The sequence below is a fragment of the Loxodonta africana genome, chromosome 19 (genome assembly GCF_030014295.1).
Source record: "Loxodonta africana isolate mLoxAfr1 chromosome 19, mLoxAfr1.hap2, whole genome shotgun sequence".
Lineage (NCBI taxonomy): Eukaryota > Metazoa > Chordata > Mammalia > Proboscidea > Elephantidae > Loxodonta > Loxodonta africana.
In genome coordinates this window covers 14,349,653-14,365,456 of record NC_087360.1, presented here as the reverse complement: position 1 = coordinate 14,365,456, position 15,804 = coordinate 14,349,653, and the positions used below count along the sequence as shown (strand labels likewise).

General features: G+C 43.9%; 1 protein-coding gene across 3 annotated transcripts in view; it reads left to right on the top strand.

Moving 5' to 3' along the window:
• The window catches only part of SPRING1 (SREBF pathway regulator in golgi 1), a 28,706-nt gene extending 16,932 nt beyond the window's left edge, over positions 1–11,774 (top strand). For all 3 annotated transcript variants that reach the window (XM_064272260.1, XM_064272258.1, XM_064272259.1), the window contains one exon: positions 586–11,774. In XM_064272260.1, the coding sequence (XP_064128330.1) occupies positions 586–669 (84 nt within the window). In that variant the 3' untranslated portion in view covers positions 670–11,774. The remainder of the gene's footprint in view (positions 1–585) is intronic.
• Positions 11,775–15,804: the final 4,030 nt, after the last annotated feature.

Genomic DNA, 15,804 nt, shown 5'->3' with positions numbered 1-15,804 from the left:
AATTGCTCAAAAATTAGCCATTGGGGATGATTGTCTGCTTGAAAGCACACTTGCAATTTGCTGAGCCAAATAAGGCTTGAGTGGTGGTGTGGGGTTTGGCTTGTGTGCCAGACCTGTAGGTACATAAACTTTGTGGCAGCGACTCGAAGTGCATCTCCTTAATCTCTCTGCAGGGTTCGGTACCCAGAGCTGAATTTCTTTGAAGCACAGGATCAGGCACAAAATACCTATTGGTTCTTAATCTCACTTAATATAATGTGAGAAAAATCAGCTGTCTTGAGATACCCAGGTTACAGTCAGGTTGTTAAAAAAAAAACTCACTAGTGTACATAAAAAGAAGTGTGCATGCCATTTTAATGTGCATTTCCATTTTAATACTCTTCTGTGACAGCCTGTGTCAAGTGTTCCTCCTTGTTCCAGAAAGTGCCTTGGAGCCTTTTAGTGATATTTGGAGATGGATGCAGGCAGGCTCCTACAGGGAGTGTCTGATGGCAGTCCTGTTGTGACTTTTGCCATTCTGTGAGGGAGGTGTCAGCGAAACTCTACTGTCTCTCACGGCGGTCTTATCTTCCCTCTTGCCAACAGAGCGTGCAGCACGAGAACACCTATAGGGATCCCATAGCAAAGTACTGCTATGGAGAGAGCCCTCCCGAACTCTTCCCTGCGTGATGGGCACAGAGGACTTAAAGCAGGGTGAAGAGGGCGCTGCAGAAGAACTACCAGCCTGAAGCCCGACTTCGGTGTTCACGCTGCCTCGGCGGAAGAAGACAAAGGCGGCGTGAAGAAACCTTGGCTTTGACCCTTTCTTGTGTTGTACGCTTTGGCTTCACTCAGTGCCTGGGCTTTACCAGATGGAACTGTACTGTAAAGCAGCCTGGAAACTCTAGCTCCCTCACCTGGAAAAGACTAAACTGCGGGCCGAGCTTCCAGGCCTGTTGACATTCTTGGATGACTCTACGGTTCCATGACTTGTGTTACCTCCATGTCAAAACTCAAGTTTTCACTTACACTTTTGACCTGGGCCCTTCCACTGTAAAATTATTTATTGAATTTCTTTGGTGTAGTAGGAAAGGTACAATGTTTTGTGTAGGAAAATGCATTGCCTTTCTAGTTGACTATATTCAAGGAAATTTAGTTGTTTATTGTTGTCCTGTGTTCTTGTATTTCATGAGTTAAATTATCCTGTTGCCCAGGTAAAATGTTTTGTCTCTTAGAACGTGGATTTTCTCTCTAGGAGGTTATTTTTGTTTTTGTTTTAACAGCATCTTCCAGAGTGGGCCTTGAACACCAACCTTCTAACCATACACTGACATATAAAATTACCCGAAAAGTTGAAGACACTGTTCCATTCTAATCACATGCAAGATCTACAGCAGTTGGTACTCTAAGACTTGCAGTTGCAAAAGTGCATAGCTAGCCTGTGTTTAGAAAAAGAAAAGAAAGCCCAACTTCCTGTCAAAGCGCTGGAAAAGACTTTCAGGCGTGCCCTGGGTCAGGGGAGGGGGCTGTGTTTGACTGTCACGGCTTAGAGGATGCGGGCTGGTGGATTGCGGTATGTCCTGGATCCACACACTTGAGAGGCTCCTTGTTTTTCTGCTGTAACACTGAATCTCTCTAGCTTGAGGCTTAAAGTATTAGGTCCTAAGGTCAGGCTATTGTGCCCCTTCAATAGTACTGCTTTTTGATTTCGGGAGCCACGTTAACTCACAACCCTTTTAGAATCCCCCACTATCCCTGGGATTGGACAAGCCTCTTTCATTTTCTTGGTTGTTCACATCGTGGACCTAGGAACAGGGCTCACCACTCGCCATCTTACCACGTGGAGTTTACCCATCACGTTGAACTTACGTCTAGTTTTACGAGGAGCTTTCAGTGCTTTTTTCTGTGACGCTTTCTCCTTTGGCCGTGTTTGTCTTCCAGTATGTTTTTACAGTATGTAGTGGTAATCCTTAACTTCCTCCTCCTACCTTTCACACTTACCTTCCCAAAGTACTTTGCTTCTCTAAATAAGCCTTCTTAAAGGGTCAGCAAAAAAGAGGAAGACCCTGGACGAGGTGGATTGACACAGTGGCTGCAATAATGGGCTCCAACACAGCAGTGATTATAAGGATGGTGCAGGACTGGGCAGTGTTTCATTCTGTCGTACGTAGCGTCACTATGAGTTGGAACGAACTTGACAGCACCTGACAGCAACAACAGAGGCAGAACTGTGAGGCAGTTCTTTTTTAATGCTAGACCCAAAGGAATTTACTCTGTTGGCATTGTACTTCTTGGAGTCTCTCTGTATTCAGTGGTGCTAAATCTTTGCATGTGAAAGAATTGTGGCACGTCTAGATGTTTTACCATCTTACTCCTTTTGGTAACTCAGAATTTGAGTGTCTTTCCTAGGTTGTCATTGGTGTCAACTTCTTCTTTGAGCTTATTTTAACTCTTGAGCAATATAACACAGATTTAACATGACGAGATTGTGTTGTAGGTCAACCACGTCTACTGACCAGTCCTCTCCAGCTTGGTATTTGAAAAACACATTGTATATTTCTAATGCTTTCCCAAACAATAACTGTCACCCTTGGAGAGAGAATTAAGCCTGCTTGTATTCCCACCTCATTGATGAGGAAACAGCGAGAGGCGAACTAACTTCCCAGAGTCCCCACTGAGACTTAATGGCAGAGCCAAAACAAGAGCTTCATCTCCGACTCCTGGTCCAACGCACTTTCCACCGCTTCTTATCTGTTCCTAGGCTGACTCATCTGTAAACATCTCCCTCGAGGGTGTATATGTTTCAGTTGTCCAGGTCAGAAGAGGGAAGAGGTGGCGTAAATACCAAATTAGGTTGATAATCCAAAGGTCATTTTCCTTTGGCCATGGAATATGTTTTTTGTACTGTCTATTAGTTTATTAGGGGTATGTTCACTGTTTTGCAAATTCGCGACACTTCAGACTGCATAATGAAGCCAGGACACTGAAGGACCTGGAATGTCGTCAGCCTCCCTAACCTTCCAACCAAGATTCCTCTCTGCCCTCCACTCCCTGTTCTCCACTCTGATTTGTTTCTAGAAATAGGGACCTTGTCATATTTTGTATACCAGAGCCCAGCAAAGTGTGTGATACATGCTTAGAGTTTAGGAAAGGGTCATAGAAGGGGAGAAAACATCTTTGGTTAGGAGAAAATGTGTTATCTGTTGGGTGTTTTGGGCTTAAAGGTAATTTGGTAATTCAAAGTCTTTTCCCCTCGTTCTGATTCTTTTATTTACCGGAGCTATAAAGATGAGCTATGGGCCTAGCGGGAAAGGAAACGTACGGTAGAGTATGAACAGAGCTCTGATACTTCCCCCCGCCCCCCAAAAAAACTTAAACCCATTGCTGCCAAGTCAGTTCCAACTCCCAGCTACTCTATAAACCAAAAACCAAACGCGCTGCCGTTGAGTCAATTCTGACTCATAGCAACCCTATAGGACAGAGTAGAACTGCCCCATGGAGTTTCCAAGGAGAGCCTGGCGGATTTGAACTGCTGACCTCTTGGTTAGCAGCCATAGCACTTAACCACTATGCCACCAGCGTTTCCCAGCTACCCTATAGGACAGAGTAAAACTGCCCCACAGGGTTTCCAAGGCTGTAATCTTTCCAGAGGCAGATTGTTACTCTTTGGTTTCACGGAGTGGCTGGGAGGTTCGGACCGCAGACCTTTCTGTTGGCAGCTGGGTGTTTAACCGCTGTGTCACTAGGGCTCTTTGGGCTCTGATACAGGCACATCCAAAGGAGAGCGTGATCACCTCCATGGCTTGGAACCCTGGGGCTGGTATTGGTAGCTCTTGGAAAAAGAGGCAGGGTTTTAGGGTAGTGATTACACCTTTCAGCGTGCTCCCCAAAGATGATTCAGAGGGCCTCAGGGGAATGCCTCAGTGATTGTGAGTCCAGGGGAACTGGGGGAAGGGTTTCTAGCAAAGCTTTTACCGCCGTAGGATTCGCAGATAATTTGGAAATGTGTGGAGATGTTGCTTATTTGGGATACTATTCCTAGGCAGGGTAGAATCCTACCTTGTAGTTAGTAACTAGGGGTCCCTGGGTGGCACAGATGCTTAAACACTCAACTACTAGCTGAGTGGTTGGGGATTCGAACCCACCCAGAGGTGACTCTAAAGACAGGCTTGGTGATCTGCTCCGGAAAGGTTACAGCCTTCAAAATCCTGTGGAGCATCTGCTCTGCACACTTGGGGTTGCCGTGAGTTGGAATCGACTGATGGCAACGAACAACAGTTAGTGACTACGGGTTACTAATGGTGTGGTCTTGGGCAGGCGTCTTACTGAGTCTCTGGCCTTTCATCTGAAAAATGAGGATAACGACGTCTGCCTCCCCTGGGTTGTTGTGAGGTGTCAGTGTGGGAAAGGACCCTGTGGGGACAATGTCAGGTCATAAGCAAAGGTGGAGGAAAGTGGACCCCTGGTGTGGAAGGGTAATCATTACATCTCTTTTTTATTCCGTTTTAAAAGCAACTTATGCATGACTTTTTTCTGGACATTTTTCCTCTAGAAAACAGCCTTATAGTGGACATCCTTCAATGTTACATATTGTTGCTGTTAGGTGACTTTGAGTCATTTGCGACTCATAGTGACCCGATGTACAATGGAAAGAAACACTGCCCAGTCCTGCACCATCCTCACAATCCTTGCTGTGTTTGAGCCCATTGTTGTAGCCACTGTGTCAATTCATCTTGTTGAAGGTCTTCCTCTTTTTTGCTGACCCTCTATTTTACCAAGTGTGATCGCCTTCTCCAGGGACTGGTCCCTCCTGACAGCATGTTGAAAGTATGTGAGACGAAGTCTCGCCATCCGTACTTCTACTGAGCATTCTGGCTGTACTTCTTCCGAGACAGATTTGTTCGTTCTTCTGGCGGTCCACGGTGTATACAATATTCTTCGCCAACACATAACTCAGAGGCATCAGTTCTTCTCTGGTCTTCCTTATTCATTGTCCAACTTGCACATGCCTATGAGGCCATTGAAAACACCTTGGCTTGGGTCAGGCGCACCTTAGTTCTTAAAGTGACATCTTTGCTTTTTAACACTTTAAACAGATCTCTTGCAGCAGATTTGCCCAATGCAATGCATCCTCTGATTTCTTGACTGCTGCTTCGGTGGGTGTTGATTGTGGATCCAAGTAAAATGAAGTCTTTGACATCTTCAGTCTTTTTTCCATGATGTTGCTGGTCCAGTTGTATTTTTTTTTTTTTTTTTATGTGGAGGTATAATTCACACTGAAGGCTGTGGCCTTTGATCTTCATCAATAAGTGCTTCATGTCTTCTTCCTTTCAGCAAGCAAGGTTGTGTCATCTGCATATCACAGGTTATTAATATGAGTCTTCCACCAATCCTGATGCCCTGTTGTTCTTCATATATCCCAGCTTCTCAGATTACTTGCTCAGCATACAGATTAAGTAAGTGTGGTGAAAGGATGCAACCCTGACGCACACCTTTCCTGGCTTTAAACCATTCAGTATCCCCTTGTTCTGTTTAAAAAACTGCCTCTTGGTCTAAGTATAGGTTCCTCAGTTAAGTGTTCTAGAATTCTCATTCTTTGCCATGCTATGATCCATGTAGTCGAATGATTTTGCATAGTCCATAAAACACAGCACAGCGTCTTTCTGGTAATTCTCTGCTTTCAGCCATGATCCATTTGACATCAGCAGTGATATCCCTCATTCCACATCCTTTTCTGAATCTGGCTTGAATTTCTGGCAGTTCTGGTCAATGTACTGATGTAACTGCTTTTGAATGATCTTCAGCAAAATTTTACTTTCCTGTGCTATTAATGATATTGTTCGATAATTTCCGCATTCTGTTGGATCTCTTTTCTTTGGGATGGGTACAAACACAGATCTCTTCCAGTCTTTTGGCCAGGTAGCTGTCTTCCAAATTTCTTGGTCTAGATGAGTAAGCGTTTCCACCGGCGCACCCATTCGTTGAAATATCTCAATTGGTATTCTGTCAATTTCTGGAGGCTTGTTTTTCGCCAGTGCCTTCAGTGCATCTTGGACCTCTTCCTTCAGTACCATCGGTTCTAGATGATATGCTACCTCCTGAAATGGTTAAACATTGACCAATTCTTTTTGATACTGTGACTCTGTGTATTCTTTCCATCTTCTTTTGATGCTTCCTGCGTCATTTAATATTTTCCCCCTTAGAATCTTTCAGTGTTGCAACTCAGGGCTTGATTTTTTTCTTCAATTCTGTTGGCGTGAGAAATGCCGAGTGTATTCTTCCCTTTTGGTTTTCTGTCTCCAGGTCTTGGCACATTTCATTATAGTACTTTACTTTGTCTTCTGAAATCTTCTGTTTGGTTGTTTTACTTCATCAATTTCTTCCATTTACTTTAGCTACTCGACATTCAAGAGCAACTTTCAGAGTATCTTCTGACATTTTTTGGTCTTTTCTTTCTTGTCTTTTTAATGACCTCTTGCTTTCTTCATGTCCGATGTCCTTGATGTCCTTCCACAACTCATCTGGTCTTCTGTCATTAGTGTTCGTTGTGTCAAATCTGTTCCTGAGATGGTCTCTAAATTCAGGTGCGATATCGCAAAGATTGTACTTTGGCTCTCGTGGACTTGCTCACATTTTCTTCAGCTTCAACGTGAACTTGCTTATGAGCCATGTTCCGACTGATTATACTGAGATATTCCATCGTCTCTTTCCACAGAGGTAGTTGATTTGGTTCTTGTGTATTCCACCTGGTAAGGTCCGTGTGTATAAAACCAAACCCATTGCTGTCGAGTCAATTCTGACTCATAGTGACCCTATAAAGGACAGAGTAAAACTGCCCCATAGGGTTCTCGGGGAGCACCTGGTGGATTCAAACCGCGGACTTTTTGTTTAGCAGTTGTAGCTCTTAACCACTGCACCACCAGGATTTCCTCCATGTGTATAATAGTCGTTTATGTTGTTGGAAAATGATATTTGCAATGAAGAAGTCATTGGTCTTGCAAAATTTTATCATGTGATCTCCAGCGTCATTTCTATCACCAAGGCCATATTTTCCAACTACCAGTTCTTCTTTGTTTTCCGCTTTTCCATTCCAGTCATCAGTAATTAACACTGCATCTTGATTGCATGTTTGATCAATTTCAGCCTGCAGAAGTTAGTTCAAATCTTTTAATTTCTTAATCTTTGGCCTTAGCGGTTGTTGCATAAATATGAATAGTCATTGTTAACTAATCTTCGTAGGCGTATGGATATTATCCTATCACTGACAGTGTTGTACTTCAAGCTAGATCTTGAAATGTTTTTTTGACAATGGACAATGAGATGCCATTCCTCTTCCGTTTGTCATTCCCGGCATAGTAGACTGTATGGTTGTCTGATTCCAAATGGTCAGTACCAGTCCATTTCAGCTCACTAATGCCTAGGATATCAATGTTTATGTGTTCCGTTTCATTTTTGATGACTTCCAGTTTTCCTAGATTCATACTTCATACATTCCATTTTTAGATTATTAATGGCTGCTTGCAGGTGTTTCTTCTCATTTTGAGTCACGCCACATCAACAAATGAAGTCCCAAAAGCTTGACTCCATCTACGTGATTAAGGTCAACTCTGCTTTGAGGAGGCAGCTCTTCCCCAGTCATCTTTTGAGTACCTTCCAACTTGAGGGGCTCATCTTCTGGTACTGTATCAGACAGTGCTCTGCTGCTATTCATAAGGTTTTTACTCCCTAATTTTTTTCAGAAGTGGACTGCCAGGTCCTTCTTCCTAGTCTGTCTGAGTCCAGAAGCTCAGCTGAAATGTCTTCACCAAGGGTGACCCTGCTGGTATTTGTAATACCAGTGGCAAAGCTTCCAGTATCGCGTCAACGCACGAGCTACCACAGTACGACAAACTATATAATCATTTTTTAAAAATTTTATTTATTTTTTTGCTGAGTATATAATTATTTTTAATGGTCACATAGTGTTCAGTTGCTTGGATATGCAATAACGTAGTTAACCCTGTATTGAAGACATTTATGTTGTCTCCAGGTTAGGTTTTTTTTTTTAACCACAAATAATGCATCGATATCATTTTACATACTTTTTGTATACTTATTTCTGTATATTTATACACTTACCTAGAAGCCTATGGGAGTATCTGTTAATCCATATCCTTGATAATCCTGTGTTATCGTGTATTAACTCTTTGCTGGTGAATCTCAATGTTCTGTTGTCGTTGTTAGGTCCCAACTCATAGCAACCCTACATACAACAGAAGAAAACTGCCCGGCTCTGTGCCATCCTCACAACCGTTGTCGTGTTTGAACCCATTGTTGCAGGCACTGTGCCAGTCCATCTCGTTGAGGGTCTTCCTTTTTTTCACTGACTTTGTACTTTACCAAGCATGATGTTCAGTGTTCTAATTTGAGTTTATTTTCTTTCTAGTGGGGTGAACCCTTTTCCATGTTTTGATGGGCCATTTGTGATTCATACTTGGTGAATTGCCTGTGTGTGACCTTGGCCAGTTTTTCTGCCTTATTCATACTGATTACTACAGAACGTCCTTAAACGGAGGAAGCCTGGAGCCTGTTGCGTTTTCTCCTTAAGTCCTGTATTACTCAGAAGCAAGTAGCTCATACATCACAAGCCAGCTTTTCCAGTTGATCTAGGGCAGTGATTGTCAACGGGATGATTTTGTCCCCCAGGAGACATTTGGCAATGTCTAGGGACATTTTTTTCACAACTTGGTGAAGGCTTGGCGTGCTATTGGCATCTAGAGGGTAGAGGCCAGGGATGCTGCTAAACATCCTACAGCGCACAGGACAGCCCCCCACACCAAAGAATTATCCGGCATAGAATATCGGTAGCGCCACAGAGGAGAAACCCTGTCTCAGGTCGTATATCTCCCTTCGGCTGAACAGAGGAGCCACCAGTAACCTAGTGCTGACTTTATTATTTCCCTGCACTTGCTTTCTGCTGTGCTGAAGAGCTGCTGATTAAATTACCCTGAAATTCCCACAGGACACGTGTACTTCCTTGCAGGTCTCTACCAGCCCAGCGCTGCCTCCAGGTATGGCATTATTACTCTGCCGTGGTGTTCTCACTGCAATAACATAATCCACGAAGTGCAGAAAGCCTCTTGTCTGCAGAACGAACTGGAGGCTTGTAAACCTCTCCCCTCCCTTCCACGACAGATTTGCTCTCATCACTGCCTCGGCAGCTGTATTTTGAATGGAGTTACTTTGAGGACAGGGGGATGGAAAAAAGGTGCTAACTGATCTCAGTTAGAAAACCAGTTGTTCCATAAAGAAAATATTACATGAAACAAAAAACAAGCTTATTGCTGTCAAGTCTATTCCAAATAATGGTGACCCCATGTGTTATAGAGTAGAACTGCACTCCATAGGGTTTTCTTGGCTGTAATCTTTATGGAGGGAGCCCTGGTGGCACAGTGGTTAAACTCTTGGCTGCTAACCAAAAGATCTGAAGTTTGAACCACCAGCCGCTCTGCGGGAGAAAGATACGGCAGCCTGCTGCTGTAAAGATTACAGCCTAGAAAACTATGGGACAGTTCTACTCTGTCCTACGGGGTCGCTATGAGTTAGAATTGACTCCACGGCAACAGGTTTGGTTTTTTGCTTTAACCTTTATGGAAGCAAATCTACAGGCTTTTCTTCCGAGGTGCCTCTGGGTGAATTCAAACCGCCAACCATTAGGTTAATAGTCTAGCGAAGACCATTTGCGACACCAGGGTACTTAGGTAAATAAATCCAACAAGAATTCATTGCCGTCGAGTTGATTCTGACTCATAGCAACCCTATAGGACAAAGTGGAACTACCCCAAAGGGTTTCCAAGTATCTACTGGTGGATTTGAACTGCCAACCTTTTGGTTAGCAGCCTGAGCTCTTAACCATCGTGCCACCAGGGCTCCACTTAAGTAAATAGTAACAATAAAAAAGTTAAGAAGATAGTGGAGTTATTGGTGTTTTCTTTCCTAACACAAGTGTTTCTCATGTGGGGTGTGTTGTCTTCCAGGCTCTTTTCCTGTGAGGCTTTTTTTCCCCATAGAGTCACAGTTTGACTGCAGCTTTGTGTATCAATGACCCCATTTTCATTTAGTCAGATTACTACCACACTCCTGGTCCAGTCTGCTTTCACATAAAGGGAGTTAAACAAGTGGCCCACAGCAGTCTTGCGGCCAGGTGGTGGGTGCAGCAGAGGGATTCTGTTCACGCGGGCAGACTTGTGTGTGAATGGGACCCCGGCTGTTGTCTTTGTTCGTACAACTTTATTAAGTTCAACTCCAAAACTTTCTATAAAATGAAAGTAAAAGAAACAAAACAACTTTCCAGTCACAGCCAATGGGTGAGATAGGTTTTCAAATACTTTAACAGAAGTTCAGTTCCCTGGTTTCTCAGGACTGCATATTTTACGGGATTGGTGGGACCAAAACATGCCGCTATTAAAAACGCATTGTTTGTAAGTGAATGTGTTCAAAGTTTTTGGTAGGGTAAATAGTTTCTTCAAATTTGTTGGAATTTTTTCATAGGTAAATTTTGTGTTCAGGGTGGAGTAAGCAAGCTTCTGGTAAGTTTGCAGTCAAATAATCCCAAAATCAAAAGTCAAAAGGGTGGAAAGTCTAAATGAGACGTCACTATTGTCACCGAAATTCAAGATTTTAGACTATGTTGGCCACGCCTTACTATTTCTGACGAGATGTGTTTTCTATCCTATAAAGGATTGGGGTGTTGTATCAAGTTTTATTGGGGGGATGTCAAGATAGAAAGAAATGTTGAATTAAATACTTCTTTGCCGCTTAGCCCTTTGTAAGTATCTGGTCAGTTGATGCTAATTTGAATGGTAAATGTGATGACATTATATATGCTTCTCTGGGTATATTTCCATACTTTGGCTGTGTGTGTGTGTGTGTGTGTGTGTGTGTGTGTAGGTAACAACAGGAAGTATGTGATAGCATCCTAATTTTATTGACTAGAACCACACAGGCATTAATGACCTTGAGTAAATTAACCTTTTCTGGCTTTGATTCCCACGTTTGTCAAATGAGAGTGATTGCCAAGGTAGCTTACAGATTTTTAAAATTCTGGGTTTTGCATGTAGCCAAAGGCCCCAAAGCTTGACCAGACCCCTCAGACCCCTTGTCTCCCAGCAGTTTGGTCCTAGGCTTTGATTCTCACGGGGTGAGTGGGGACGAGCCACGTGGAGCCTGCTTTCCTCAAACCAGGGCTCTCACCCTGCACTCTTGATGATTTTGACTGCACCTAACTGCTTTTTTTAACTGCTTCTGCCTCTTCTTCCGAAATTTTTAAATAGACGCCATGTTCTTCTCAACGTATCACTGCTGCTCTGCGCCTGTGAAAACAGCTGCCATGTTTTCCATCATGAAAACAGCTGCCTTTTGGCAGGGAAGCACAGAGCTGCTCTACATAAAAAAAAAAATAGTTGGACCTTAATACAGTGCTAAATTACGTAGGTGTGCTTAACCCCAGCTACTCAGAGCGTCTTGGAAATCCTATTTAGGACTTACGTAGTCATTGCTCAGTAAAAGGTTTTCCTTCCACTTCTTTGTACTTACAAAGCAGAAACCATAAAACGTAGGAAATTGCAAAGAAATGAAATTGTTCCAAATTAGTTATCTTCCTGCCCCCCAAAGGTAACTACTCATTGAAGTGGTGACATAAAGCTTTGCCTGGATTTGGTAAATAACTGTGTATTTTGTATTTGTATGTAAATAAAAGTAGACTCCTGCCATACGTATAATTTGTAAAATAAACAGTTCCCGATGGGTTGATTTAATCCCATTTTAGCCAGTTCATTTGCAGAGCAGAAAATGCACAAGCTACTTATGTCTTCCTGCATCTAAATTTGAAGCCAAGAGAGAGGTTAAAGCCGTTTTACCTTTCTACACCAGTTTGGCTTTGAATTTCTGCATCCGTTTTCCTTGACTGATTATGCACAGTGGGGAGAGAAGTCTTTTTGTTACTGGCAAATAAATTACAGCCATCCCCGTCCCCCCCTCCCCCGCGACCGGAATTGATCTACGCAGGCCAGTGCATCTTGGCGTTTCGACTCCCACTTTCCTGAGGGAGCTGAGAGAGATGGGGAAAATTCCACTCCAAGACTCTTAAGCAGGGCATTCATTTTAGTCAATCAGTAAATGCAGAAATTAAAAAAAAAAAAAAGGGTCAGGGAAGGGTATATGGGTAGTCTTACTGGGTGTCTGGTGCAGTGAGAGAAATACCTAAGCTCAAAAACCTGAAAACCAAGCCCATTGCTGTTAAGTTGGTTCTAACTCATGGCGACCCATGTGATGGCAGAGTAGAACTGCTCCACAGAGTTTTCTCGGCTGTAATCTTTATGCAAACAGATCCCTGGGCCTTACTTCTGCAGTGCCACTGAGTGGGTTCGAACTGCCAGTGATTAGATTACCAGCTGATTGAAAACCGCTTGCGCCACCCAGAGCCCTTTTATCTAAGCTCAAGATAGCCCACGAGTCCCCCAAAGTCAACTCTGCTCTGTCAAGGTCTGCAGTCTGTAGGACAGGCTTCCAAAAGAGCATAAAGGACCGTGGATTTTAAAGTGATCTTCAGTGCTCCAGGTGACTCATCAGTGGGCAGTGTGTAGTGCTGGAATCTTCTGTACTCTCCTCCAGAGGCTCAGCAGCCCTGAGTCTCCTTCCCTTGGGGGACTCAGTTTCTTCCGGGAGGTTTCCATTTTGGCAGCAGCTCTGAATGTGCTCTTAGAACTCAGCCTGTAGCATGCGGACCCTTCCTGGCCTTTGCCTTCAACCTGCTCCGTGCCGACTTGGAAACCGGAGATAAACACTATTGCAGGCAGCTGAGCAGAAAGGCGGATTCGTTTATTTGACACAAATAAGCTCATTGACCCCACTGAGCACCCGGAGGAACTGTGTGGTGGAGTTCAATGTGATCTTAAAACCCTCTCTTTTCACTGCAGCCTTTTCAGACCTTGAAGGACAGCAGCAGAGATAAAGGACGCTTGTGGGCACTATTTCAGGGGAAGGGATGGGGGAGAGGACTGAGGAATGGGAAGAAAAGGAATGGGAGAGGAGCACGGACACCAACAATTGCCTGCTGTACCACTTGGTGGCACCAATTCCACAGGTTTTCTGCCCTTAGTAAGGTCCTTGTCAAAGGATTGTGGGACCCGTGTCTGTGCGGAGCTCCCCTCTTTCTAAAACAATGAAACCATTTTTATAGCTGCAGAACCATCTGGTGGTGCTGACAATTCAGGACTCTTCCCTGGGTCCTGTCATTTTTGTAGACAGGGACTCAGGAACGTAGCCCTCGGGGAAGAAAGACAGGGGTTCCTCTGGTGCCAGGTAAGACCCAAGGCTTAAATAATCGCCTGTAGCCCATGGCCACCCCTGTTTCTCTCCCTGTCATTCACCAAGACAAAAGGTGGGATGGGCCTCAACCATTTTTATCCAGGCAAGGAAAACCAACATGTATGTAATACCTCCTGTGTGACATTCTCCACACGCAGTGACACGTTCAAACTGCACCGTCTTCTGACACAGGTTTGGTTTTTAATGGTGGTAGAGTATATATATAACAAAATCTGTCATTTTATCATTTTTAAATGTACAGTTCAGTGATGTTACATTCACCATGTTTTACAGCCATTACTATCCATTTCCAAAACTTTTCATCACCCCAAACAGAAACTCAGTATCCATTAAGCAGTAACTCCTCATTCCTCCCTCTTCCCATCTATGCATTTGCCTCCTCCAGACATTCCATATAAGTGGGATCATAGAATATTTGTCCTTTTTTGTCTGGCTTATTTCACTCAGCGTAGTGTTTTCAAGGTTCATCCATGTCATAGTATGTATCAGAACTTCATTTCTCTTGATGGCTAAATAATATTCTATTGTATGGATAACATTGTGAAAGATGGGAATTCTAGAACACATAAAGGTGTACTCATGAGGAACCTGCACATAGACCAAGAGGCAGTTGTTCAGGCAGAACAAGGGGATACTGAGTGGTTTAAAATGAAGAAAGGTGTGCATCAGGGATGTGTCCTTTCACCATGTTTATTCAATCTGTATGCTGAGCAAATAATCCAAGAAGCCAGATTATATGAAGAAAAATGGGGCATCAGGGTTGGAAGCAGGCTCGTTAACAGCTTGCCATATGCAGATGACACAACCTTGCTTGTTGAAAGTGAAGAGGACTTGAAGCACCTATTGATGAAGATCAAAGACCACAGCTGTCAGTATGGATTATACCTCAACATAAAGAAAACAAAAACCCTCACACCTGGATCAATAAGCAACATAATGATAAACAGAAAAAAGATGGACGTTATCAAGGATTTCATTTTACTTGGATCCTCAATCGACACCCATGGAAGCAGCAGTCAAGAAATCAAAAGACGCATTGCATTGGGTAAATCTGCTGCAAAGGACCTCTTCAAAGTGTTGAAGAGCAAAGATGTCACCTTGAAGACTAAGGTGCGCCTGACCCAAGCCATGGTATTTTCAATTGCATCATAAGCATGGGAAAGCTGGACAATGAATAAGGAAGACCGAAGAAGAGTTGACGGCTTTGAATTGTGGTGTTGGCGAAGAATATTGAATATACCATGGACTGCCAAAAGAATGGACAAATCTGTCTTGGAAGAAGTACGGCCGGAATTAGATTACCAGCTGATTAAAAACCGCTTGTGCCACCCAGGGCCCTTTTATCTAAGCTCAAGACAGCCCACGTGTCCCCCAAAGTCAACTCTGCTCTGTCAAGGTCTGCAGTCTGTAGGACAGGCTTCCAAAAGAGCATAAAGGACCGTGGATTTTAAAGTGATCTTCAGTGCTCCAGGTGACTCATCAGTGGGCAGTGTGTAGTGCTGGAACCTTCTGTACTCTCCTCCAGAGGCTCAGCGGCCCCGCGTCTCCTTCCCTTGGGGGACTCAAATCTGCTGCAGAATACCTTTTTTAAAAAGTGTTCAAAAGTGAAGATGTAGCTTTGAGGACCATAAAAACTGTGTGGAGCAGTGTCTGACCTCCAACCTCACAAGGGGGAAGGAGAACCAAGATCAATAGCACAAGGCTGACTCCCACGAGGTGAATGCCAGACAAGCCTCCTCTCTCCCCCATCTTGACTAATTCTGACACCAACCGTCCCTCCCATAGCTCTCTCTACTGGGTTCGATAATTCCTTGCAGTGGCCACACACAACTCACAGATCATACTCATGATTATGGGGTTTATTAGAGAAGTAACAGTTACAGTGCAGGCTCAGGAACACTCAGGATACAGTTCTTCCATCAGGACAGCCTCTCCCCAGCTGTGCTCACAGGCACTCCTCTCCCTGGCCCTAGGCCTTTGCCCAAAGGTGCTCAGCTTTCTCTCTCTGTTGGCTGGGAAGTCCACCCGCTGTCTCCTGCTGCCGGGTCTCTGCTGCTGGGTGTCTCTTGCCACTGCATCTCACGGTCTTCGGGGTTACACCTTTCTTTCTCTCTCTCCCTCTTGGACAGCTGCTGCCAGGAGTTTCTCAGTGCAGGGATCCCAGGTCCAAAGGATGTGCTCTCTGCTCTTAGCTGTTCTTCCTTGGTGGTGGTAGGATCATCCTATATGCTCTTTTTTTTTTTTTTTTTTAATAATTTTTATTGTGCTTTAAGTGAAAGTTCATAAATCAAGTCAGTCTCTCACATATAAACTTATATACACCTTACTACATACTCCCATTTACTCTCCCCCTAATGAGTCGGCCCGCTCCCTCCTTCCAGTCTCTCCTTTCGTGACCGTTTTGCCAGTTTCTAAACCTCTCTACCCCCCATCTCCCCTCTAGACAGGAGATGGCAA